Source organism: Lagenorhynchus albirostris, chromosome 4 (genome assembly GCF_949774975.1).
Source record: "Lagenorhynchus albirostris chromosome 4, mLagAlb1.1, whole genome shotgun sequence".
Taxonomy (NCBI): domain Eukaryota; kingdom Metazoa; phylum Chordata; class Mammalia; order Artiodactyla; family Delphinidae; genus Lagenorhynchus; species Lagenorhynchus albirostris.
The window spans coordinates 34,386,578-34,413,795 of NC_083098.1; the positions used below are offsets into that span (position 1 = coordinate 34,386,578).

Here is a 27,218-nt window from a genome sequence, read left to right on the forward strand (position 1 = left end):
ATTAATTAAATATAATTAATTAATTATAATTAATTAGGTTCTTTTATATTAATTAAATTTCTCTAAGAGAATTTTTTCTCTTATATTAATTAGTTTTATATCAGTATTTCAGAAAATATAAAATTACAAAATTTTCATTGAAGATAAGTTTTGCACATTAGTGGATCTCACTAGCTTTTTATCTTAGGCATCTTTCAGGATTGTTATCTCTTCTTATTTCTTTTGACCTGGATTTTGTTATTATTTGTTTGGTGGCTTTTCTTGCTGAGTCACATTGTGCAGTTGGGTTTCATGCATTTTTTAAGCCCTTGGGAGAGGTTAAATCCCGTTAAGAAGAAGAATTTTTTTGGTAGTGTTTAACACTTGGTAGTGTTTAACACTTATCCTTCTTGAAAAACAATAAAATGCGCCACTGCTTTCTATCCTTTACCCCAGTATGATACATTCCTTGAGCAACTGGTAGTGTTGATCATATTTGTAGCTGATAGTCCTACAGAATTTTAAGGCTCTTGGGGCCTCTTGAGAGCATCAAGTTGTTAGTGGGATGAATCTGACTGTCCCACCTGGGGGCAGCAAGGCCAGGTTTCAAGCCCTCATTTTCACACTTAGTAGTTATGTGAGCTGGAATATTCTGAGTTTGTCTTCTCATCTGTAATAAACAGTAAACAGTCACAAAACTGAGTGTAGTTTAAATGAGACAATACTTCACAGTGTTAGGAGGACAAATCTGTTGGTCGTGAATCTTCTTTTCATATTATAGCTGATGAAGCCCAGATCCAGACAAATCTGGGAGCTTTAAGCCTGTGTAAATACACTGGCAGAGCTGCGGGCCCAGGTCTTCTACACTGCATGTTCCCATTCCACTATATTTAATTGATACGTGATTGTAATTTTTGCTTTTAATGAAAATATAATTATAGAATAGGTTGGTAAATGCTATATTGGTTGAATAGAAACAAAACCCTGTATGGTCTAAAGAATGATTTCCACTGGTGCTTGAACCTTAGTGCACATTAGAATCATTTGGGAAACTTTTTAAAAATCCTAATGTCCAGGCTATACCCCATTCCAATTACATCACAGTATCTGAGGGTGGGACCCAAGAATGATTTTTTTTTAATGACTTCCTATGCAATTTTGTACACATAATTTGCCAAAACACAGCTGAGAATACTCCAAACCATCTCTAGGACAGTTTTTAAAGGTCTGTTCTTCGTTAACAGATCATATATCTTGGGGACTGTGTTAAGTGCCTCTTTATGGGTTTGTTTTCTGATATATTTTCCCTTCTTCCTATTGAAATACACCACAGACCTCACATCTTTTGGTCACTTCATCCGTGTCACTAACCTGAATGCTGCTGCATCCCAAAGAGGTCAATGCCTTATTTGCGAGCATCTCCAGATGTCTCTTAACAATGCATCCTGCAAAGATAACAGAGAAGGGCTCTTCTTTCAATAGCACCTGGTGTCCACATTTAATTCAGCAGGCATTAATGACTTTTATTTTAATCCTTTAATTAAAATTTTCCCTCTGGTATAAATCTAGGCTTTCTGGAACGAGGGGTGGGAGTCTTTGAGGAGACGGTACTGCCCCTTGCAGATTTAGCCAGAGATTTGTGTGGGGACACGCCTGGGTAGTTTATATATGATAGGGTGATGACATGGAAGAGTCTACTTCAGCCTTCTTCGTTATTTAAAATATGAACTGGACCATTGATTTTTCAGTTGTTTTCTTTCCATACCTCAGAATTTCCTATAAGGGACTGAAAGATGCCAGGGTTGCTTATGTGTTACTGTTTCATTTCTGACAGTTTCTATTTCTCACAGAGGATCAGAGCAGGGCTGGAAACAGCTAATTTTATTATCTACTGTAAAATGAGAATGTGATGTAAATGTGCAGACAGTGTTTACCAGTTGAGGTCCTGAGGGAATGATCCATATATTTTCTTTTTTTTTTTTTTAACACCTTTATTGGAGTATAACACCTTTATTGGAGTATAATTGCTTTACAATAATGGTGTGTTAGTTTCTGCTTTATAACAAAGTGAATCAGTTATACATATACATATGTCACCATATCTCTTCCCTCTTGCATCTCCCTCCCTCCCACCCTCCTTATCCCACCCCTCTAGGTGGTCACAGAGCACCAAGCTGATCTCCCTGTGCTATGCGGCTGCTTTCCACTAGCCATTTTACATTTGGTAGTGTATGTATGTCAATGGCAGTCTGTCACTTCGTCCCAGCTTACCCTTCCCCCTTCCCCATGTTCTCAAGTCCACTCTCTATGTCTACGTCTTTATTCCTGCCCTGCCACTAGGTTCACCAATACCATTTTTTTAATATTCCATATATATGTGTTAGCATGCAGTATTTGTTTTTCTCTTTCTGACTTACTTCACTTTGTATGACAGACTCTAGGTCCATCCATCTCACTACAAATAACTTACTTTTGTTTGTTTTTTATGGCTGAGTAATATTCCATTGTATATATGTGCCACATCTTCTTTATCCATTCATCTGTCGATGGACACTTAGGTTGCTTCCATGTCCTGTCTATTATAAATAGTGCTGCAATGAACATTGTGGTACATGACTCTTTTTGAATTATGGTTTTCTCAGGGTATATGCCCAGTAGTGGGATTGCTGGGTAGTTCTATTTTTAGTTTTTTAAGGAACCTCCATACTGTTCTCCATAGTGATTGTATCAATTTACATTCCCACAATTTATTTTTAATGAATGGAAAAGCTTTCCATATAGAAAAGCAAAGTAGATACATGTGATTTTATGTAAGTTTTGTATCATCTGACTCTGGGAAAATCTTTTGCCTGACTGAAAGACTGATGGCTCCAGGTGGTACTGGGTGACCATGTCTATAATCCTCGTGGCAGACAAGAGAGAGCAAGGAGAAAGGAGGTCAGGGAATGAGGAAAGGAAGCCTTGCGAGGCAGAAACTATGAGAGTGAGAGTGCAAGCTCCCACCTGCACCTAAACAGGCAGAGTGCCTAGGGCCAAGGGCAGAATTCTTTTTTTCTTCTTTTTTTTTTTTTTTTTGCGGTACGCGGGCCTCTCACTGTTGTGGCCTCTCCCGTTGCGGAGCACAGGCTCCGGACGCGCAGGCTCAGCGGCCATGGCTCACGGGCCCAGCCGCTCCACGGCATGTGGGATCTTCCCGGACCGGGGCACGAACCCGTGTCCCCTGTATCGGCAGGCGGACTCTCAACCACTGCGTCACCAGGGAAGCCCCAGAGGCAGAATTCTTTAACAGCAGAAACTCTCCCACCCACCCTACAAACATACTCAATAACATTCTGTGTGTTACTTCTTCCCTTCCTTGAAATCCCTTCAATGGAATGTCTGTTTGCATTCTCATGCAGGGGGTTGCAGATGGACAGACAAGCAGGCCGTGGAGAGTAAGCACATAAAAGAGGAGCCACCTTAGATTATCTTTTTTACCAGTTTCTTGGTTTCATTTTAAAACTGCTTTCTCTGGTAAAAGAAACAAAAAAAACTTACATGCTATCTAATATATATGTATATATATATTCAGATCAGCCAAATCACCCCTGGCCATTAAAGGAGAGACAGCTGTTGTGGTCAGATCGCCCTCACATCCTCAGTGCCTGTTTTCTGTAGGAATCTTCCATGAATTCTCTGCTCTTCATTTATGACCATGTTTTCCAAATGTATAGTGTCTACAAAAGGTATGAAAAGTTTAGGACTTATGATAATAATACTCAGTATTGACAGTACCCACACTGAGCCCTTCATTGCTCATTGCTTTTCTCACTGACCGTGGAGTTTGAGGGTGACAGGGGAGGACCTTCAAGAGACAGAGGAGGGCTTCCCTGGTGGCATAGTGGTTGAGAGTCCGCCTGCTGATGCAGGGGACGCGGGTTCATGCCCCGGTCCGGGAGGATCCCACATGCCGCGAAGTGGCTAGGCCTGTGAGCCAAGACCGCTGAGCCTGCGCGTCTGGAGCCTGTGCTCTGCAATGGGAGAGGCCACAACAGTGAGAGGCCCGCGTACCACAAAAAAAAAAAAAAAAAAGATGACAGAGGAGTGAGACATGGAGATCACCTTTCTCCCCAAAAATACATCAAAGATACATCTACATGTGGAACAACTCCTACAGAACACTGACTTAACACTTGTAGAAGACCTCAGACTTCCCAAAAGGCAAGAAACTCCCTATGTCCGTGGCCATGTGGCTGACAGGGTCTTGGTGCTCCGGCCGGGTGTCAGGCCTGAACTTCTGAGGTGGGAGAGCCAAATTCAGGACATTAAGCCACCAGAGCCAACCTGGCCCTATGTAATTTCAATTGGCGAGAGGTCTCCCAGAGATCTCCGTCTCAATGCTAAGACCCAGCTCCACTCAATGACCAGCAAGCTCCCATGCTGGACACCCCATGCCAAACAACTAGCAAGACAGGAACACATTCTCGCCCATTAGCAGAGTGGCTGCCTAAAATCATAAGGTCACAGACATCCCAAAATACACCACCGGACATGGTCCTGCCCACCAGAAAGACAAGATCCAGCCTCATCCACCAAAACACAGGCACCAGTCCCCTCCACCAGGAAGCCTACACAACCCATTGAACCAACCTTACCCACTGGGGGGCAGACACCAAAAACAATGGGAACTACGAACCTGCAGCCAGCAAAAAGGAGACCCCAAACACAGTAAGTTAAGCAAAATGAGAAGACGGGTGTCCGAGTGCCAGTGGAAGCTGAAGGGGCTGGAGGTGACCAAGGGCGAGGGCAGCTGTAACGGTTGCAGGCTAAGGCACAGCAGCTGCACAAGAAGGAGCAGAGCTGGGAGCAGAAGCTAGAGAAGATGTGCAAGAAGGAGAAGAGCATGCCCTGGAATGTGGACACGCTCAGCAAGGATGGCTTCAGCAAGAGCATGGTCAATACCAAGCCTGAGCAGGCGGAGGTGGAGTTGGAGGAGGTGAGGGAGCAGAAACACAAAACCTTCATGGAAAAGTATGAGAAACAGATCAGGCACTTCAACATGCTCCACTGCTGGGATGACAGCCAGAAGTACCTGTTGGACAACGTCCACCTGGTGTGCGAGGAGACCGCCAGCTACCTGGTTATTTGGTGCTTTGACCTAAAGATGGAGGAGAAATGTGCACTGATGGAGCAGGTGGCCCACCAGACCATTGTCATGCAGTTCATCCTGGAGCTGGCCAAGAGCCTGAAGGTGGACCCTCGTGCCTGCTTCTGGCAGTTCTTCACCAAGATCAAGACTGCCGACTGTCAGTACATGGAGGGCTTCAATGACGAGCTGGAGGCCTTCAAAGACTGCGTGCAGGGCCGGGCCAAGCTGCACATCAAGAAGGTCATGAAGGAGTACAAAGAGGAGGAGTGCAAGCAGCAGCTTGGCCGAGCAGCCTGGACCCCATCGAGGTATACGTGTCCCTCCCTGAGGAACTCCAGAAATGCTTTGAGGTGAATGATGTGCAGATTCTACAAGATGCTGTCAGCAAGATGGATCCCACCAACATGAAGTACCACATGCATCATTGCATCAACTCCAGCCTCTGGGTCCCCGACTCCAAGTCCAACGAGGCCAAGGAGGAAGAGGAGACGAGTCCCAGGGACCCTTTGCTGGAAGCCTCCAAGCCAGGTGATGAGAAAATATCAGTGCATGACCCACTTCAGCTGCTGCCTGACTGCCTGCAGGTCCCTGTGTGCCCCTTTTCAGAAAACAAAAATAGACACCATCTCCCTAGCTCCTGGCTTCCTCCACTTTTGCTGCTCCTCCACCTAGCCTGTAGGGGCCTGCCCAACCTCTCCACCGCCGCCATACCCCCAGTGCTCACCCAAGTCTTTACTTTGAGTCAAGGGACTTCACTGCCTGCAGCTCGCCCCACTTCAGCATTATGCAAAAGTCTCGGGGATTCAGGGACGGGTAGAGGTTGCCAGCCTGGTCCACAGGGTAGGGATGGGGTCCCCAGCAGAGGGGCTTGCTCCAGTCACTGTGGGCTGTGTTTTCACTGTTCATCCACACTGAGTATTCTATATAGTAAACAGCAATTATCTTCGAATATACAACAGATGAAGGAGCAAAGTAAAAACTCACAAGACCAAAAAAATGAAGAGGAAATAGGCAGTCTACCTGAAAAAGAACTCAAAGTACTGTTATTAAAGATATGCAAAATCATGGAAATGGAATGGAGAAAATACAATAAACATTTAACAAGGACCTAGAAGAAGTAAAGAGCAAACAATAAAGAACAACAGAAATATGAAATTAAAAATTCTCTAGAAGGAATCAATAGAAGAATAACTGAAGCAGAAGAACAGATAAGTGACCTGGAAGATAAAATAGTGGAAATAATTCCCACAGAGCAGAATAAAGAAAAAAGAATGAAAAGAATTGAGGACAGTCTCAGAGACCTCTGTGACAGCATTAAACACACCAACATTCAAATTATAGGGGGCCCAGAATAAGAAGAGAAAAAGAAAGGGACTGAAAAAATATTTGAAGAGATTATAGTTGAAAATTTCTCTAATATGGGAAAGGAAATAGTCAATCAAGTCCAGGAAGTGCAGAGAGTCCCATACAGGATAAATCCAAGGAGAAACACACCAAGACACATACTAATCAAACTAACAAAAATTAAATTCAAAGAAAAAAATTAAAATCAGTAAGGGAAAAACAACAAATAACACACAAGGGAATCCCAATAAGGTTACAGCTGATCTTTCAGCAGAAACTCTGCAAGCCAGAAGGGAGTGGCAGGACATATTTAAAGTGATGAAAGGGAAATACCTACAACTAAAGTTACTCTACCCAGCAAGGATCTCATTCAGATTCGAGGGAGAAATTAAAACCTTTACAGACAAGCAAAAGCTAAGAGAATTCAGCACCACCAAACCAACTTTACAACAAATGTAAAGGAACTTCTCTGGGCAGGAAACACAAGAGAAGGAAAAGACCTACAATAAAAAACCCAAAACAATTAAGAAAATGGTAATAGGAACATACATATCGATAATTACCTTAAATGTAAATGGGTTAAATGCTCCAACCAAAAGACATAGACTGGCTGAATGGATACAAAAACAAGACCCATATATATGCTGCATATAAGAGACTCACTTCAGACCCAGGGACACATACAGACTGAAAGTGAGGGAATAGAACAAGATAGTCCATGCAACTGGAAATCAAAAGAAAGCTAGAGTAGCAATTCTCATATCAGACAAAATAGACTTAAAAATAAAGACTCTTACAAGAGGCAAAGAAGGACACTACATAAAATGATCAAGGGATCAGTCCAAGAAGAAGATACAACAATTGTAAATATTTATGCACCCAACATAGGTGCACCTCAATACATAAGGCAAATGCTAGCAGGCATAAAAGGGGAAATTGACAGTAACATAATCATAGGGGACTTTAACACCCCACTTTAACCTATGGACAGATCATCCAAAATGAATATAAATAAGGAAACACAAGCTTTAAATGATACATTTAACAAGATGGACTTAATTGATATTTATAGGAAATTCCATCCAAAAACAACAGAATACATATTTTTCTCAAGTGCTCATGGAACATTCTCCAGGATAGATCATATCTTGGGTCACAAATCAAGCCTTGGTAAATTTAAGAAAAATAAAATCATATCAAGTATCTTTTCTGACCACAGCACTATGAGACTAGATATCAATTACAGGAAAAAATCTGTAAAAAATATAAACACATGGAGGTTAAACAATACACTACATAATAACCAAGGGAACATGGAAGAAATCAAAGAGGAAATCAAAAAATACCTAGAAACAAATGACAATGAAAACATGATGAACTAAAACTTATGGGATGCAGCAAAAGCAGTTTTAAGAGGGAAATTTATAGCAATACAATCCTACGTCATGAAACAAGAAACATCTCAAATAAACAATCTAAGCTTACACCTAAAGCAATTAGATAAAGAAAAACAAAAAATACCACAATGTTAGCAGAAGGAAAGAAATCATAAAGCTCAGATCAGAAATAAATGAAAAAGAAATGAAGTGAACAATAGCAAAGATCAATAAAACTAAAAGCTAGTTCTTTGAGAAGATAAACAAAATTGATAAACCATTAGCCAGACTCATCAAGAAAAAAAGAGAGAAGATTCAAATCAATAGAATTGGAAATGAAAAAGAAGAAGCAACAACTGACACCGCAGAATTACAAAGGATCATGACAAACTACTACAAGCAACAACATGCCAATAAAATGGACAATCTGGAAGAAATGGACAAATTCTTAGAAAAGCACAACCTTCCACAACTGAACCAGGAAGAAACAGAAAATATAAACATACCAATCACAAGCACTGAACCTGAGACTGTGATTAAATATCTTCTAACAAATGAAAGCCCAGGACCAAATGGCTTCACAGGCGAATTCTATCAAACATTTAGAGAAGAGCTAACACCTATCCTTCTCAAACTCTTCCAAAATATAGTAGAGGGAGGAACACTCTGAAACTCATTCTACGAGGCCACCATCACCCTGATACCAAAACCAGACAAAGATGTCGCAAAAAAAGAAAACTACAGGCCAATATCACTGATGAACATAGATGCAAAAGTCCTCAGCAAAATACTAGCAAACAGAATCCAACAGCACATTAAAAGGATCATACACCATGATCAAGTGGGGTTTTCCCCAGGAATGCAAGGATTCTTCAATACATGCAAATCAATCAATGTGATACACCATATTAACAAACTGAAGGATAAAAACCATATGATCATCTCAATAGATGCAGAGAAAGCTTTCGACAATATTCAACACAGATTTATGATAAAAACCGTCCAGAAAGTAGGCATAGAGTGAACTTACCTCAACATAATAAAGGCCATATATGACAAACTCACAGCCAACCTCATGCTTAATTGTGAAAAATTGAAAGCCTTTCCACTAAGATCAGGAAGAAGACAAGGTTGTCTACTCTCACCACTATTATTCAACATAGCCTTGGAGGTTTTAGCCACAGCTAAATCAGAGAAGAAAAAGAAATAAAAGGAATCCAAATCAGAAAATAAGAAGTAAAGGTGTCACTGTTGGCAGATGACATGATACTATACATAGGGAATCCTAAAGACTGTATGAGAAACCAGAGCTAATCAATGAATTTGGTAAAGTTGCAGGATACAAAGTTAATGCACAGAAATCTCTTGAATTCCTATACACTAATGATGAAAAATCTGACAGAGAAATTAAGGAAACACTCCCATTTACCATTGCAACAAAAAGAATAAAATATCTAGGAATAAACCTACCTAAGGAGACAAAAGACCTGTATGCAGCAAACTATAAGATACTTATGAAAGAAATTAAAGATGATACAAACAGAAGGAGAGATATACCATGTTCTTGGATAGGAAGAATCAACATTGTGAAAATGACTGTACTACCCAAAGCCATCTACAGATTCAATGCAATCCCTCTCAAACATCCACTGGCATTTTTCACAGAACTAGAACAAAACATTTCACAATTTGTATGGGAACACAAAAGACCCTGAATAGCAAAAGCAATGTTGAGAAAGAAAAATGGAGTCAGAGGAATCAAGCTTCCAGACTTCAGACTCTATGATAAAGCAACAGTAATCAAGACAGTATGGTACTGGCACAAAAACAGAAATATAGATCAATGGAACAGGATAGAAAGCCCAGAGATAAACCCACACACATATGGTCACCTTATTTTTCATAAAGGAGGCAAGAATATACAATGGAGAAAAGACAGCCTCTTCAATAAGTGGTGCTAGGAAAACTGTACATTTACAAGTAAAAGAATGAAGTTAGAACACTCCCTAACACCATAAACAAAAATAAACTCAAAATGGATTAAAGACCTAAATGTAAGGCCAGACACTATCAAACTCTTAAAGGAAAATGTAGAACACTCTATGACATAATCACAGCAAGATCCTTTTTGACACACCTCCTAGAGAAATGGAAATAAAAACAAAAATAAACAAATGGGACCTAATGAAGCTTAAAAGCTTTTGCACTGCAAAGGAAACCATAAACAATACAAAAAGACAACCATCGGAATGGGAGAATATATTTGCTAATGAAGCAACTGACAAAGTATTAATCTCCAAAATATACAAGCAGCTCATGCAGCTCAATATCAAAAAAACAAACAACCCAATCCAAAAATGGGCCACAGATCTAAATAGAGATTTCTCCAAAGAAGATATACAGATTGCCAACAAACACATGAAAGGTTGCTCAACATCATTAATCATTAGAGAAATGCAAATCAAAACTACAATGAGGTATCACCTCACACTGGTCAGAATGACCATGATCAAAAAATCTACAAACTATAAATGTGGGAGAGGGTGTGGAGAAAAGGGAACCTTCTTGCACTGTTGGTGGGAATGTTAGTTGATACAGCCACTATAGAGAACAGTATGGAGATTCCTTAAAAATCTAAAAATAGAACTACCGTATGACCCAGCAATCGCACTGCTGAGCATATACCCTGAGAAAACCATAATTTAAAAAGAGTCATGTACCACAATGTTCATTGCAGCTGTATTTACAATAGCCAGGACATGGAAACAACCTAAGTGTTCATCAACAGATGAATTGATAAAGAAGATGTGGCACATATATACAATAGAATATTACTCAGCCATGAAAAGGAATGAAACTTAGTTTTTTGTAGTGAAGTGGATGCACCTAGCGTTTGTCATACAGAGTGAAGTAAGTCAGAAAGAGAAAAACAAACACTGTATGCTAACAGACATATATGGAATCTAAAAAAAAAATAGGTTCTGAAAAACCTAGGGGCAGGAGAGGAATAAAGAAACAGACGTAGAGAATGGACTTGAGGACACGGGGAAGGGGAAGGGTAAGCTGAGACAAAGTGAGCGAGTGGCATGGACATATGTACACTACCAAATATAAAACAGATAGCTAGTGGGAAGCAGCCGCGTAGCACAGGGAGATCAGCTCGGTGCTTTGTGTCCACCTAGAGCTGTGGGATAGGGAGGGTGGGAGGGAGACCCAAGAGGGAGGGGATATGGGGATATATGTGTGTGTATATATATATATATATACACACATATATATATATATGTGAATCACTTTGTTATACAGCAATGTAAAGCAATTATACTCCACTAAAGATGTTTTAAAAAAATACTCAGTATTTATTGATCAGTGTAATCAACCCAAGTCCTGACAGGAAACAGATGGCACGCTTAGCTAGGATTTTTGAAGGCATTTTTTATTAAAGAATTATTTACAGATGGGTGGGCAGGATAAAGGGAACCAAGAAGGATGAATCTTGTGGGTTCATCCTGGGACTAGCACCGTAGAAAGTCATCAGCCCCTGACATAAAGGGGCACAGAAGGCACAGTATTCCTGGGTGACCCAGAGCCAGAGGAAGGTTGTTCAGCCTGAGCTGTAGTCAGGGAAGTTCCCTGCAAAGTCAGGGGGCAGGAGGGAGACTTCCCCTGAATTCTCACTCCTCCTTCCTTCCCATCTCCTGACAGTGCTTCTCCTTGTCCAGAATACAGGCCTGGGAGCCAAGCTGATGTGGTCTTTACAGGTCAGCAGAGAAATGGGACACAGAAGTACAGAGAAAGAGTTGAGGCCAATGGAAAGTATGTCAGACATTCTGTGAAGTAGGTATTATCACAAATTTACAGAGGAGGAAAGTGAGACACAGAGAAGTGAGACACATACAGATGGTAGGTCACTGACATGGGTCTATAAGCCCCTAAAGGCCAAGCTCTTCCAGCTCAGTCAGCTGCTTCATGTGGCACATAGCCCCTGCTCTTAACCAGACTGTGTTTTCCTGAGGGTGGCACTTACTGACAAACATGACCAATACAGATTTTATGATTTGATTTTATGTCATAATTCCACAGAACAGTCTTCTTATTTTTAGTGCTTAAGTTATTATCTTAAAAAATTTATTGAGGTATAATTGACATAAAACATAATATTAATTTCAGGTATACAAAACAATGATATAATATCTGTATATATTTCAAAATGATTGCCATAATAAGTCTAGTCAATATCTGTCACCACACAGTTACAATTTTTTTCTTGAGATGAGAAATATTAAGGTGTACTCTCTTAGCAGCCTTCAAATATGCTACACAGGATTATTATTATTTTTCTATATTGTAGGGATCTGTGGTCTTTTATAACATTATGGTTTATTTAATTTTGTTTTTTTAATTGAAGTATATTTGATTTACAATGTTGTGTTAGTTTCAGATGTACAGCACAAGTGATTCAGTCATATATATATACTCTTTTTCAGATTATTTTCGATTATATGTTGTTACAAGATATTGTATATCATTCTCTGTGCTATATAGTAGGTCCTTGTTGTTTATTTCATATATAGTAGTGTGTATATGCTATCCCAAATCCTAATTTGTCTCCCCACCCACCCCACCACTAACTGCTTTGGTAACCTTAAGTCTGTTTTCTATGTCTGTGAGTCTATTTCTGTTTTTTAATTTGTATCATTGGTCAGTAATCAAGACAGTTTTTTGTTTGTTTGTTTGTTTTTTTATTAAAGATGGTAGACTGGACACATATTTATAGGCATCTTCTACTGAAAGCTCATTAAAATATCAAAAAGCAGTACTTTTATTTTGTTTTGGTAAATATATAAGGACAAGGAGAGCAGGAGAGGATTATAGAAAGAACATTTTGGAATCTGGAAAGTGAAAAGAAGCATGTGTGGTATAACTTTCTGGATTAGATTTAGCTCAAAAGGCAGAACACCCAACTCAATAATGATTTAAACACATGAGGTCCATTTCTTCCACATAAGTATGGAATTTGGGGAGTAAAGAGTAAACATGAGAGTTCCATAAAGTTGGCAGGGACCTAGCCTCTTTGTAGCTTTGTTTTTCACTTCCCTGAGCATGACCCTTGTCTCATGGTCCAATGAGGCTGCTTGAGCTCCATGCATCACGTCATTTTTCCAGCTGGCAGTAAGGAGGAAAGGTGGGTGGAACAGTTATGTGCCTCAATTTAAAGATACTTCTTTTAGGTTGTTATCATGTCTTTCACTCAATACCAATACTGTTTTTTTAGGTTTTTTTACTGTTTTTTTAGGTTTTTTAGGTTGTTATCATGTCTTTCACTCAATACCAATACCACTCAATACCAATCTCTGTTAGAGATATATTTTATCTAGGTTTAGAAAGCTATTTTAATATCTATCATTATGATTAACCAAAGTCTAATGAACTGACATTTATTAAACAAATACTGTGATTGAGTACAACTTTGGAGTATGAAACACCCTGTGCTGAGGAGTTGTTAGGAATGAAGGATCCAGGAGTAGCTGTGGGCAGAACCAAGTGATTTTATTTCCTTAGTCTTGGTCACTAATTTTATGCTCCTTAATCAGCATAATAGAGGAGGGAGAGCCTTCGCTTCTCAGTGGCTTCTGGTCGTCAATCTCTTTTCATTCTATCACCCTCTGAAGGGGTCCCTAGGAGTACAGCATGTTGGTCTGTGTCATTTGTATCATTTTTTAAGATTCCACGTATAAGTATTATCAGGTGACATTTGTCTTTCCATCTGACTTACTTCACTTAATATGACAGTCTCTAGGTCCATTCATGGTGCTGCACACGACACTATATCATTCTTTTTGATAGCTGAGTAATATTCCACTATATATATCTATATATCTATATATATATCTCACATCTTATTTATCCATTCATCTTTCTATGAGCATTTAAGTTGCTTCCATGTCTTGGCTATTGTAAGTACTGTGGCTATGAACATTGGAGTGCATCTATCTTTTCAAGTTAGAGTTTTCTCCAGATATATGCCCAGGAGTGGGATTGCTGGATCATACAGCAATGTTAAAAAAAAATACTCAGTATTTATTGATCAGTGTAATCAATCCAAGTCCTGACAGGAAACAGATAGCACGCTTAGCTAGAATTTTTGAAGACATTTTTTATGAAGGAAATATTTACAGAGGGGCGGGCAGGATAAAGGAAACCAAGAAGGATGAATCTTGTGGAACCTCCATACTGTTCTCCATAGTGGCTGTACCAATCTACATTCCCATTAACAGTGTAGGAGGGTACCTTTTCCTCCACATCCTCTCCAATATTTATTATTTGTAGACTTTTTGATGATGACCATTCTGATCGGAGTGAGGAGATACCTCATTGTGGTTTTGATTTGCATTTCTCTAAAAATTAGCAATGTTGAACAATTTTTCATGTGCCTGTTGGCCATCTGCATGCTTTTTTGGTATACAGTATTATTATTTTTTTAATAAATTTATTTATTCATTTATTTATTTATTTTTGGCTGTGTTGGGTCTTTGTTGCTGCTTGCAGGCTGTCTCTAGTTGTGGCAAACAAGGGCTACTCTTCATTGAGGTGTGCGGGTTTCTCATTGTGGCTCGTGGGCTCCAGAGCACAGGCCCAGCAGCCGTGGCACACAGGCTTAGTTGCTCCGTGGCACATGGGATCTTCCCAGACCAGGGCTCGAACCCATGTCCCCTGCATTGGCAGGTGGATTCCAAACCACTGCACCACCAGAGAAGTCCCAGGATTATTAACCATAGTCACTATGCTGTACATTACATCCCCAGGACTTATTTATTTTATAAGTGGAAATTTGTAACTTTTGACCTCCTTCACCCAAAGAAGAGTCTTTAATCCAAATCTTTCTAAATCTAAAAAAAAATGTTTAATTTTCAGTTTCAACATTTTCCGTCACATTTTGTTGCTGTATTCCTATAATCATTTGCTGTTGGATTTTGGAACAAGATAGAACAAAGCCTTCCTTTAAAGGAGAGTACAGAGTTATTTTCTGCAGGTATATACAAGTGTAATGTTTAAGGAAAATAATAATGACTATTTACAATGATGATGAATACCTAACCACTTAATGGGATAAAGCTCTAGCTTTCTAGAAAATTCGTTTAGCTAAATAACAAATTCCTTAGTAGGCGTCAGTTAGTGGAGTGACAGCATGATATTTTAGAAGAAGCACTGAGCTGTGATTTGGAGGTCAGGTCCCACTTTTTAACTCTGAGATCTAGAAAAGTATGTAAAAGTCTCTGGGCTCAGTCTCAACCATAAAGAGGGAGTAACACTTGGATATATACTTCATAGAATTGCTGTGAGAATCAGAGGAAATTATGGGATTGTTTTAGTAATTTTAAGATTCCCTTCTAGCTCTCAGAGTACATAACATGGATCTAAAGGTGCTTTATAATCTGTAAAGAACTATTCAAATGTAAAGGTTTATGGGATAAAATGAGACGCTGCAGTATTTAAACCATTACAATGTTCTGTGTGGGATTTTAATGAACAAAACTTTATTTTAATTTTAAGATAGGGAGATTAATTGTATGAGAACAAGTATTTAGATGGGTGTTAGAATTTATTCAACAGGAATTTTTGTCATAGCATGTTTTCCATCTCTCCTATATTAACTTAATATGAAGTTATTCTTTCGATTTTGTACACTTGACACATTGAAGAATCTGAGAAAGGCAGGAAGGATGCCTTGTACCTTTCAGGCAGGCAATGACAAACTAGCACACGATGTCCTGGGGAAGACAATCATAATGCTGCAGTCAGTCTACACTCCACTCAGGGGGTATAAAAGTGGTTCTTCAGTTGCCAGAGGAAGCAAAAATGATGGTGATACTGCTGTATTAGGTAGTAAAATAAAGGAAGAAGAGGGATTTCAAAAGACTGATTTCTAATGTTATATTCTTATTTTAAAAAATGGTTTATTTTTGGCCATAGCTTTACCTAGAGTATGAGACACTGAAGAGTCTGGAAGATGACAAGGGAGAGGACCCAGTCTCCTGCTCTGTGTTGTCTGGTGATTTTGTCATCAGGGAGAAAGCTGGAGATGGAAGACAAACAATGGTAATGTGGGACCTTTCAGAAATCTCCCAAGTAAAGAGGATCCTAAAGACTAAACTCTTATAGATTGGAGGCTTGACCTATGAATGTGTTCACTATTTGACTTCATTCAATATGTCAAGTGTACTTTGTTCAAAATCCTTTACAGTGGGAATCCGTTTCAGCAGACATGGACAGTTTGTCAGGTATGGAGGAGACAATAAGATTAAAGGAACCACAGTGTGTGCAAAGAAATGAGAAGTAGTGGGAACTGTGAAGGGAAGAGGTTAAAGACCAATTGGGGAAGAGAAAATCACAATTTCAACTATTTGTGAGGCTTTAATCAGGAAGAAGAGACCCACCCTAGAGAGAGGAGCAGGGGCACCAGTGTTGGACTCGGACTTACAGTAGTTTATATCCAGCACCAAGTGGCTGTGCAGTCCTGGCAAAGTTACCTCCTTTCTGATGTTCAACATCCCTGTGTGTAAATGGGAATCATTATGAGATGAGGTGATTTAATGAAATAACATATGTAAAGCTTTCATAGATCACCCTCAATAAAATGTAAAATAGTTGCACTTATTGCTTTTTTTCACAATGGAGGGCATAATTAGGTCAACAGAATTTACAAGGAGTTTTGGTTCAATATAAAAACCACTGTAATGATTATTAGCTCTATATAAATAAGAATTTCTAACTGCATCTGCAACTTTCTCAAATGAAATAAAAAAGCAAAAAACATGTGCATATTTGCTTCTCTCTATATTTGCAAATGTCAGTCAAAATATTTATCAATGTCCTACTATGTCAAAGAACTATAGAATATATAATACTAAACATTAAAATTTATGGTTCATCCTCTCAAAATTTTGCTAGTCTCAAAACATCCTGAAAATATTAGTTGGTAAAACAGTATTTCAGTAGGATCATAGTAGCATCTATCCAAAGATTCAGCAAGTTAAAATGCTATTATGAACATGTATTATCTAGGAGACTGAGGCTGGGGTTGAGCCACCAGGATCAATAATATTTTAATTTATACAAGAAAAATCACAAGAGTTCAGATTTCAACCACAAAATCCTAAAACCACCTTTCTGTATTTTGTATATTCCAGGGTTCTCACCAGCTGGGATTCTAAAGCTTAATTCTCTATTCCATCTGATCAATCATTAAAAAATAAAAAGAAATCTATAAAAAAAATTTTTGCAATCAAAATTATTTTGAATAATGTATACCAGAGTTTATTTATTTTCTCTTTTCTTAGATATATTACATTTAGGATAGACTTAAATGTCAATAACACTCTCAAAAGAGAAATTTATACTTTTTCTAAATTATTTATCCATTAGTCTTTGGCTATCACATCAAAACTCTATATCATCTCTCTTTTTTTTTTTTCCATCTTTTTCAAGTGTTTTCTCAAATGTCTACATATCAATGAGGATTACTTTGGCCAGGCTATTTAAAGTTCCTGGCCCTCCTGATCACTCTTACTTAGCTTTCCTTTTTCTTTCCATTGTTATTAATTTCCAACATGTGGTATATTTTTCTTATTTATTATATTTATTGATGCTTGTTCATCTCCCTCTGGAGAATTTAAACATCTTGGCATTGGTCTGGGCAATGATTTTTTTGAATACAACAAAAGCACAGGCAACAAAAGCAAAAATAAACAAATGGGATTGCATCAAACTAATAAGCTTCTTCACTGCAAAGGGAACAATCAACAAGCAACAGAGTGAAAAGGCAACCTATGGAATGGAAGAAAATATTTGCAAACCATATATCTGAAAAGAAGTTAATATCCAAAAAATATAAGGAGTTCATACAACTCAATAGAAAACAACCACCAAAACCAAAACCAAAAAAAACCCAAAACCACCCTAAATAAACTGATTGAAAAATGGACAAAGAACTTGAATATACATTTTCAAAAGGAGATATACAAATGGCCAACAGGTATATGAAAAAGTGCTCAGCATCACTAATCACCAGGGAAACATAAATTAAAACCACAATATCACCTCATATCTGTTAGACTGGCTACTGTCAAAAAGACAAGAGATTACAAGTATTTGTGAGAATGTGGAAAATAGGAAATCCTGTGTACTGTTGGTGAGAATGTAAATTGGTAAAACTATTATGGAAAACAGTATGGAGATCTTCAAAAAATAACTAAAACTCCCACCTGATCTAGCAATCTCACTTCCAGTTATATATCAAAAGGAAATGAAATCAGGAACTTGGAGAGATATCTGTACCCCCATGTTTATTGCAGCATTATTCACAATAGCCAAGATATGAAAACAATCTAACTGTCCATGAATGAATGGAAACATACATATACAGAATGGAATATTATTCAGCCTTAAAAACAATGAAATCCTGACATTTGAGACAACTTGGATGAACCTGGAAAACATTATGCTAAGTGAAATAAGCCAGACCCAGAAAGATAAATGCTGCATGATCTCACTTATGTGTGGAATCTAAAATAGCCAAACTCATAAAAGCAGAGACTAGAATGGAGGTTGTCAGGGGCTGGAAGGAGGGGGAACTGGGGAGATGTTGATCAAAGGGTACCAAGTTTCAGTTATGCAAGATGAATAAGTTCTGGAGCTCTAATATATCAATATGACTGTGATTAACAATACTATATTGTATATAGTCATCCCTTGGTATTCATGGGGAATTGGTTTCAGGATCCCCAGCAGATACCAAAATCTGTGGATGCTCGAGTCCCTTTTATAAAATGGCATAGTACAGCTGACCTCTGGACAACATGGGTCTGAACTATGCAGGCCCACATATGTGTGGATTTTTTTCAATAAATATGTACAATGGTACTACGTAATCTGCAGTTGGTTGAGTCTGCAGAACATTGGAATCATGGATATGGATTGGAATCATGGATATGGAGAACCAATTATAAAGTTATACACAGATTTTTGACTGTATACGTGTGGGGGTATTCAGTATCCCCTAACCCCCTCATTGTTCAAGGATCAACTGTATTTGTGTATAACCTAGGCACCTCCTCTTGGATACTTTAAATCATCTCTAGAGTACTTATAATAACTAATACAATGTAAATGCTATGTAAATAGTTGTAAATAAAATGTAAATACTGTGTGAATAGTTGCTGGTGCACAGCAAATTGAGGTTTCGCATTTTGGAAATTTCTAGTTTCTTTTTTTTTTAGTATTTTTGATCTGTAGTTGGTTGAGTCACAGATATGAAACCCTCAGATTTGGAGGGCTGACTGTACTTGAAATTTCTTAAGAGGGTAGATCTTAAGTGTTCTCATCACAGAAAAAGCAAAGAAGAAAGAAAATAGTAACCATGTGAGGAGATAGATCTGTTAATTAGTTTGTGATAATTATTTCACAATGTATAAATATATCAAAATATCAAGTTTACACCTAAATATATATATACAACTTTTACTTGTCAAAAAAATAGAATTAAAAACCTGGTTGAAAATCTAGTTAGTCCAGCTGAGTTTCCACTGTGTAGCCTGACATGATGCTAATCACATAGAATGTTGGCTGAATACCTTTCTCCAGAGGTATCCTCTTGGCTAAAATTCTGACCCTTTTAGAGATCAGAATTTTCTAAAGGTTTAGGGCAATGAAAAACCCATTCCTGGGAGACAGAGTTAGGAATACTTTCTTTGTGCTCTCATGCTTTCTGATTTTATGTCCTAATGTACTGAATTAACATTTCTGCTTTACTTGTTTTCTCTACTACTTTTTAGGCTCCTTGAAGAAAAGAATTGTTTTTCTTTCTTGTATCTGCAGTGGTTAGCACAAATAAGTATTGATAACTATTTCTACATATGTTAATATTTTATAGACTGTTCTGATGAAGGTATTAAAATTTTATATTGAGTAATGATTTTTCTTTAAAGCTACCAACAAATACTTGCTGGCTAATAACTATTTGAGCAGTACTGGCTTAAATCAGTGGCTTTTAAATTTTTCTAACTGTAACCCACAGTAAGAATTACTTTGTATGTTGTGATCCAGTTCACACAATCATACACAGACGTATAAAAATAAAAAATTTCTATAAAAGGCTATAGTTAGTAACACTGTATTGTATATGTGAAAGTAGCTAAAAGAGTAGATATTAAAAATTCTCATCATGAGAAACAAAAATTTTTATCTGTATGTGGTGATGGATATTAACTAGATTTATAGTGATCATTTTGAAATATATACAGATATGGAATCGTTATGTTGTACACCTGAAACTATGTCAATAAAAAAAAGTTCCATGAAATAATTTATATACTTACTACTTGTTTTGCACTCTGGTATTTCCTATTTTATTTAATTAAAAAAAAAATCTTGGCTGGATCCACTATATCAGTATCATTCTTCACAATGGGCACCATGACCAGCAGTTTGAAAAATACCACACCCTGGTGGTGTATGTACATTACTATACTGCAGAACCTGATGACTAGAAAACAAAGCATGCACTCAGAAAGCAGGAACATATAAAGTCACAGGCCAATGAAATTCAGAGCAAAAGAGTGCAAGGAGACGTCTGTGAAAACACTTGAGAAAGTGAGTTTTAGACTGAGTTTTGAGAAAGCAGATGATACTGAATTGGCAGAAATAGAAGAGAACTGGGCCTGGGCAAAAATTTAGGACCCTGTTATCTCCCAGTCTTCAACTGCATTCAAATAGATATCACTGAAAAAAAAACTGCAATACGTTTAGGAGAAAAAATATTTGAAAAAATGTATTCTGTCCTCAGATTGTTTCATCTCCATCTTTAAGTTTTCACTACTATTTTTTTTTTTTAATGAAGCTTGACATGGTAGACTATGTGTTACTGGTGTGAAAACAATAAGCTTGGCCTAATGTCAAAAGACTGGTGAGTGTATATTTATATGTATACAGTGATTTTTATAAAGAATTTCCACTTTAACAGACTTATTGTTTTGAATGAAAGGCTATCTCTCTAATGGTTAAGAGTCCCAAGAGAGATGAAATAAAGAGCACCTTTAAATATGAACTTTAATGAAAACCTCATGGACAGATTTTTGGATTGTGGACATGTTTTTTGCAACTGAGTTTCTTTTCACACAGGCAATTCTGTGTAGTAGGGTCCTGGTTGTGTACCATGGAAGGTGGATTCATTGATGTAAAGATGGTTAATGATTCTCTCAAGGTCTATTGGGGATGGTGGAGAGTGAGAACACCCTCAAGGATGCCTCTGAACTGGGGAATGGAGGAAAGACAGTATAAGGTCCTCAGTCTGAGTATATTAAGAAATAGAAGCAGACAAAAGGAGCTTTGCTAAGGCAGTATTTTGTAGAGTGTTGCTTGCCTTCATTTACTCTGGAGAACACACCTTTACAATTGTCAATTAGTTTCATCAATGCCCAGAAAGACTCCTGATTTGTATTTTATAAAGAAAGCCTGAAGATTAATTTGAAAATTAATCATTTTTGAGTCATAATTTTGAACAGTTAATGGGATGGCTAAATGGACTATGATGATTACATCAATCTTTTATGATTCTGATATTCATTTATACTTTCATTTTACTGGGAAATTGATGTCTTTACCAGGTGAAATTGATAAGAATCTCTCTTTCCTGGTCGGTTCTCTATACTATTCTGCTTTTGTTTTCTATTTCTCTGATGATTTTCTTCTTTGTGCTGCACGGTCCTTGTTCCACGACTGTTTGCACTGGGAATGGTTACTGCCTGGCATTAGGGCTTGTAATACCTATTTCAGAGAATTTGAGTTCTCAGTATCTATCCACAACAGTTTAAAGCATAGGGTTTGGAGTAGAGTTCTTGTAGCTACTTGTTCTTATTGAGCAGTTTTGGAGGTGGTTTCAGGGCTGTTTTATCCATTTGGTTAAATTATTTGAAACCTTAAAAAATATTTGACTTAGAAAGAAAATCAGTTAAAAATATGAAACAAAAATTGCAATATTAAAATAGTACTTTAAAAAACAAAATTATAAAAATCTCTTCCCATTTTAAGGCACACAGTACCATTTTATGTGGGATATGGGTATATTATAACATGTTTGATGTAATCAAATTAGTCAAGATTCCTGTTCCTCTGCCTCAGAGCTTTCTCCAAACTAAGGGAGGCAGGTTAGCTCTTGCCTGCAAGTGGGACTTCGAATAGTAGGGAAGTCAGGGCAACTCTGGGCCAATGGGGAGTGAGCACCAATGAACAGATGCTTGGCCTCCTGTCCTCAGGTAGAGAATGTGGGAAGCATTCTGTGTGCTTCTCTGAGGTCTTGTGGAAGCAAGCCCTTTGCCACAGCACACCTTGATCACACACCTTTATATTGGCTTTTCCTCCTTCTCTGTCACTCTCCCGACTCCCTCAGCGCTACTTCCTCAGGCCACTTCCCAACTAAATGCCTGAGGCTAAGTTCTTGTCTCAAGCTCCACTTCTAGAGAAACCCAAATGATGATACCTAGGACTCCATCTTTCTATTTATTCAAAGAGTTATTGCCCTTTTCTTCTTCTCTTCCTGAAGTTTCAAATATCTGTGCAGGTAGAGGTTTTGGAATCTGTTTTGACTTCCTCTTTCCTGTAAAGAGAGATCAGTTTTCATGTTGATATCCAAATGGAGACCTAAATGTGCATCTGGGCCGAGGTCCTTGGATTCCAAGATCTTTCCTGGGTGTCATTCCCTTGCATTCCCTTGTGCTGTCTGCATCTTCCTGAGGTTTTATTGAATGACCAATCACCTCCACTGTAGGGGAATTTCAAATAACTTGGGAATATAAGGCATGAAAAGATACCAGAGTGGTAATACTACTGACTAATGGACTTTGACGAAATAGGAAAATAGGTAGTGTATATTCTTTAGTCACATTTAAAATAATACACAGCCCGGGGAAGCCTGGTTTGCTGCATGAAGACTGGAGGTAAAAGGAGCTGTTCAGACATTGCTTTCAGAATCCATGTCATAAGTGAGGGAGGCTCATCCCAGAGTGCTGATGGAGGGCGAGCACTGAGTCTGGGAGGCATAGCAGGTCAAAATACTTCAGTATTTAATATATGATGAAATATGTAATGCAAGTAAGAAAGAAAGCATGCGAAGTAACTTAAGGAAAATGGTGATAATACTAATGGCAGTGGAGAAGCTGGTGGCAGGGATGGTAATTTTCACTTCTAATGTGATGATTTTTCATGGCTTTGAGACAGTCTAATGTGCTGTTAAGAGCGTAGGTTTGTGTTTTATTTCCAGTTCAATTCTACTGTAAGTGATGACTTTCAATTAAGTCATTAACCTCTCTGACCCTCAGTTAAAAGAGTGAGTAACAATTACTCCAGAACAGCTTTAAGGATTAAAGGAGCTAATTCTTGCTAGATAAAAGCTCCAAAATTATAGCCATTGCTAGCATCCAGATGGAAACATTGGGAGGCAGTTGGGGGATGAGGCATTGGTAAGGGAGAGATGCCATATCTGGATAGGTAGATTTTATATTTTCCTGCTTGTAGGTGCAGGAGAGAAGCATTAACTGAAACTCAGGAGAAAACTACAGCACAGTTTTGACACACTTTAAGTAAATAAAAAAATGGGAGATTAAGTGAGATGGGTGGTGGGTGGAAGAAGAAGAAGAGCCATAAAAGTGAGAGAAAAACTTTCTTTAGAGAGAACTAGGAAAGATCTTTCTCTGAAAGTTAAATATTTGGTGTAAAATAATAATAGTGGCTAAGGCTCACTGCACACCAGACTTCACAAATGTTAACTTATCTATACCCTATGACATAAGTATTACCTTACATAGGAGGAAACTGAAGTACAGAAAATTTATGCAGCTGGTAAGTTTGCTCTTAACCACCATACTGTCTAGTCTAGCTAGCAAATATAATTGATAAATATTTAGATGATTTCCCTGCTATTTTATATCCTTTAGGACAAAAACAGTATCTGTCCATTTGAGATAGAAAACAGAATATTAATATTATTAATATTTTTCCATATAGTGATTACTCTATCATCATTCATTTTATCTTAAGTGGCTGTTGAAATAATGTGAGGGAGAAGAGCATGGAGTGTCTGTTTCAAAATCAAATTTGACTATTGACTTGATTCTTAATGCAACACCACTGTTTGTTAAACGCTGTTAGGCATACTATACAGACCAGCCACACACAAGCACAAGGCTTTGTGTCTGCTTTTGTAAAAGACACTTCAACTAATTTGGATGGAGGTACAACTTACACGCACATGGACCAAGAAGCTACAATATTAGGTTGTACGATTAAGATGTAGATTCTGGATAGACCTAGAGTCTGTCATCCAGAGTGAAGTAAGTCAGAAAGAGAAAGACAAATACCATATGCTAGCACATATATATGGAATTTAAGAAAAAAAAATGTCATGAAGAACCTAGGGGTAAGACAGGAATAAAGACACAGACCTACTAGAGAATGGACTTGAGGATATGGGGCGGGGGAAGGGTAAGCTGTAACAAAGCGAGAGAGAGGCATGGACATATATACACTACCAAGCATAAGATAGATAGCTAGTGGGAAGCAGCCACAGAGCATAGGGAGATCAGCTCAGTGCTTTGTGACCACCTAGAGGGGTGGGATAGGGAGGGTGGGAGGGAGGGAGACGCAAGAGGGAAGAAATATGGGAACATATGTATATGTATAACTGATTCACTTTGTTATAAAGCAGAAACTAACACACCATTGTAAAGCAATTATACTCCAATAAAGATGTAAAAAAAAAAAAACAAAATGTAGATTCTGATCCAGGAGGGGTCTGGGGTGGGACCCAGATTCTGCCTTTCTAACAAGTACCAGGTGACACCAATGTTCCTGGTCAATGGACCACATTTTGAAGCTCCAGGTCATGAGGCAACATTTACAGTGTGAACTGGTTTTTGCTAGGGTGCAAATTGTAAAAGGTCTTTGAAACTTTTATTGTAGTTTCCCTGAAAGGTATAAGAATGGATTGGCAGAACCATAAATCATCATTGTGTTAGACAAGGTTGTGCTCAATCAATTAAGACAAAGCATTTTCCTTTTTTCCCCCCATTACAGATTATTTGTTGTGCATTCATTTGTTACATTCACTAGATAAATTTATAGAACCTGGGCAAAAGTTTGGTGGTAGGTGTCACTAATACTGACAGATAATATGGTTTTGGAAAAAAGCAATGATAAGTAGAAGAGCATACATTTTTTAATTGAATTATATTCTGACTTTGGAAAGTATTAATATTAACGTGGAACTCATGATGGTGATTTTTGTTTAGGAGGAGATGTTTATCAAAATTTAAATATGTAAATTACTCTTTATATGGAGGTAGGCAGAATTTTTATGGAGTTAGAGAAAATGAGGATTATAGTATGATAAGAGAATGGAAACTCTATGGAAATAGTACAAAACCATTTTGTTTCTGAGTAACTTGAAGGAATATGGGACTAACATCTAAGCAAGACTATTTAGACAGTAATTTTCTTGATTTCAGTTTAATATTTTATTCTTAGACTATTTAAATTTTAGCTTGACCTGTTGAAAGTAGGGAATTTATTGTTTTTCCCTCTCATAGATTTAGGTAGTGAATTCAATTCAATTTGACTAAAGAATTTTCAGAGTTACTATGAGTAAGACGTGAGGGTACAATTAAGTATAAGACATAAGAGAACATGTCACTTATTGTGACAAGTGTATGCATGTGTGGCAAAAATCTAAAACATACAAGAGAAGCAGACATTGACTTCAGACCTGTCCTTATTCTTAGAAAGAGGAGGGAAACGAAATGAGGAAAGTGGACTAACTATAACCATATTTGTAATATTAAGTATTTTAAAAAGATCTGAAATAAAGGTTGTAGTTATATATCATTAAATGTTAATATCATTAATGTAATATTTTAAAAACATAAGTTGTGGGTACACAGGTGATTATTATTGTCTGTATGTTTGAAATATTTCATATTGAAAGAAAAATGATCCCTACTTTTCAAGGAATTTACCATTATGGAGTAATAATCCACAAAAAGTGATTACAGTCAAGTAGCTCTTTGCTTTCTGAAGTGGAGGCAAATCCAGAGTTAAGATCCCTGTGTTTCAGGTTTGGGGATTCACTTTTTAAGCAGATATAAGTACTTTTTATAAGGCCTAATACTTTCTATATGAGACAAGTTAGGTTTGGTGTTGGGAGATAAAGCATAGAAAATTTGTTATGGATTTTAGATTATTCCAAGCTTATGACAAAGTCATGGATCCAAGAAAACACTATTAAGTAGACATTTTCTCATGTCACGTTGTTACCAAGTTTAGAACATCTATTCTTTTGTGTTGCAGGTTGCCCTGGACTGAAGGATTAATCAGAACAAGGACATTTCAGTGCTAAAATTGGGACAGTTACAGGCAAATTGGGAAGGTTGGTCACTCTACTAATAAGTACCATTTTAGAGTGGTGAAAGGAAACCTGATATTTTGCTTTTGAGAACTATTTATTGATGTTAATTAATCCCATTTGTGTCTCCCAGGTTTGGGTAGGGGTAGTTTGTCCAGTTATGCAACTACATAAGAAAGAGAGCATAGGTGAGGAAATGGTGTGCCATGATTCATTAAAAAAAAGTCAGGAAAGCATCAAAGATGAGTCGGATTTTGAGATATGTCTACATAACCTCCCAGTAGGCAAGGTGCGATGAACTGGCTAGCCTTCACCAGCAAAGTTGTTGTAACTAGCCTTTGGTGCATCTTCTACTAACAATTAAATTCTTGGTGTGAACCAAGAAAACTAACAGCCTGAAGAAAAGCAGAAAAACTGATGAGAAAGTGGAATAAAAAGTATTTTTTGTTGAGAAATATACCTAAGAGCATTGAAGTCAGAAGGGAGGACTGTCAAGTACTAAAAAACCAGATACTTTTTTGTCTTTAAAAGCAAATAAATGTCAAGCAATTTAATTAGACTTGTTTGAACGTATACTCATGAGTATTTTGCCAGGGTGGAGAAGAAATCAGGAAAAGGCTTCATGATATAAAGTGTGCTAAAGTAGGGCTTAAATTTAGTTTGCTTTGTTTTATCAGCTTGCAAAATAAGGAAATGTAAGCTCTAAGTTTTTAATATTATGTTTTGACTTATTAGAATACATTCTTGTGTATTCTACACAAGGTGCCAAGAACAAAATAAACTTTGATACATGCATTCAAAATGCTGTCAGTTTTCCCAGCCAGTGATTTTGGTAAGGTAGTGTTTATAACTAAACTGGGGACCTGCTAAATTCTTGTGATTAATTGCACTCAAGCTTATTTTTCCTCAAGGATAGAGAAACAAAGAGAGAGGGAGTACA

General features: G+C 37.7%; 1 protein-coding gene across 1 annotated transcript; it reads left to right on the forward strand.

Annotated features, from left to right (window-relative positions):
• Positions 1–4,038: 4,038 nt before the first annotated feature.
• Positions 4,039–26,246, forward strand: LOC132519055 (hsp90 co-chaperone Cdc37-like; the record flags this gene model as incomplete). The annotated part of the gene is given in 5 exon segments (XM_060147026.1): positions 4,039–4,062; positions 4,692–4,770; positions 4,773–5,387; positions 5,390–5,947; positions 26,224–26,246. Coding segments are annotated over 5 exon segments (1,299 nt in total), but the record flags the coding sequence as incomplete, so codon positions are not given.
• Positions 26,247–27,218: the final 972 nt, after the last annotated feature.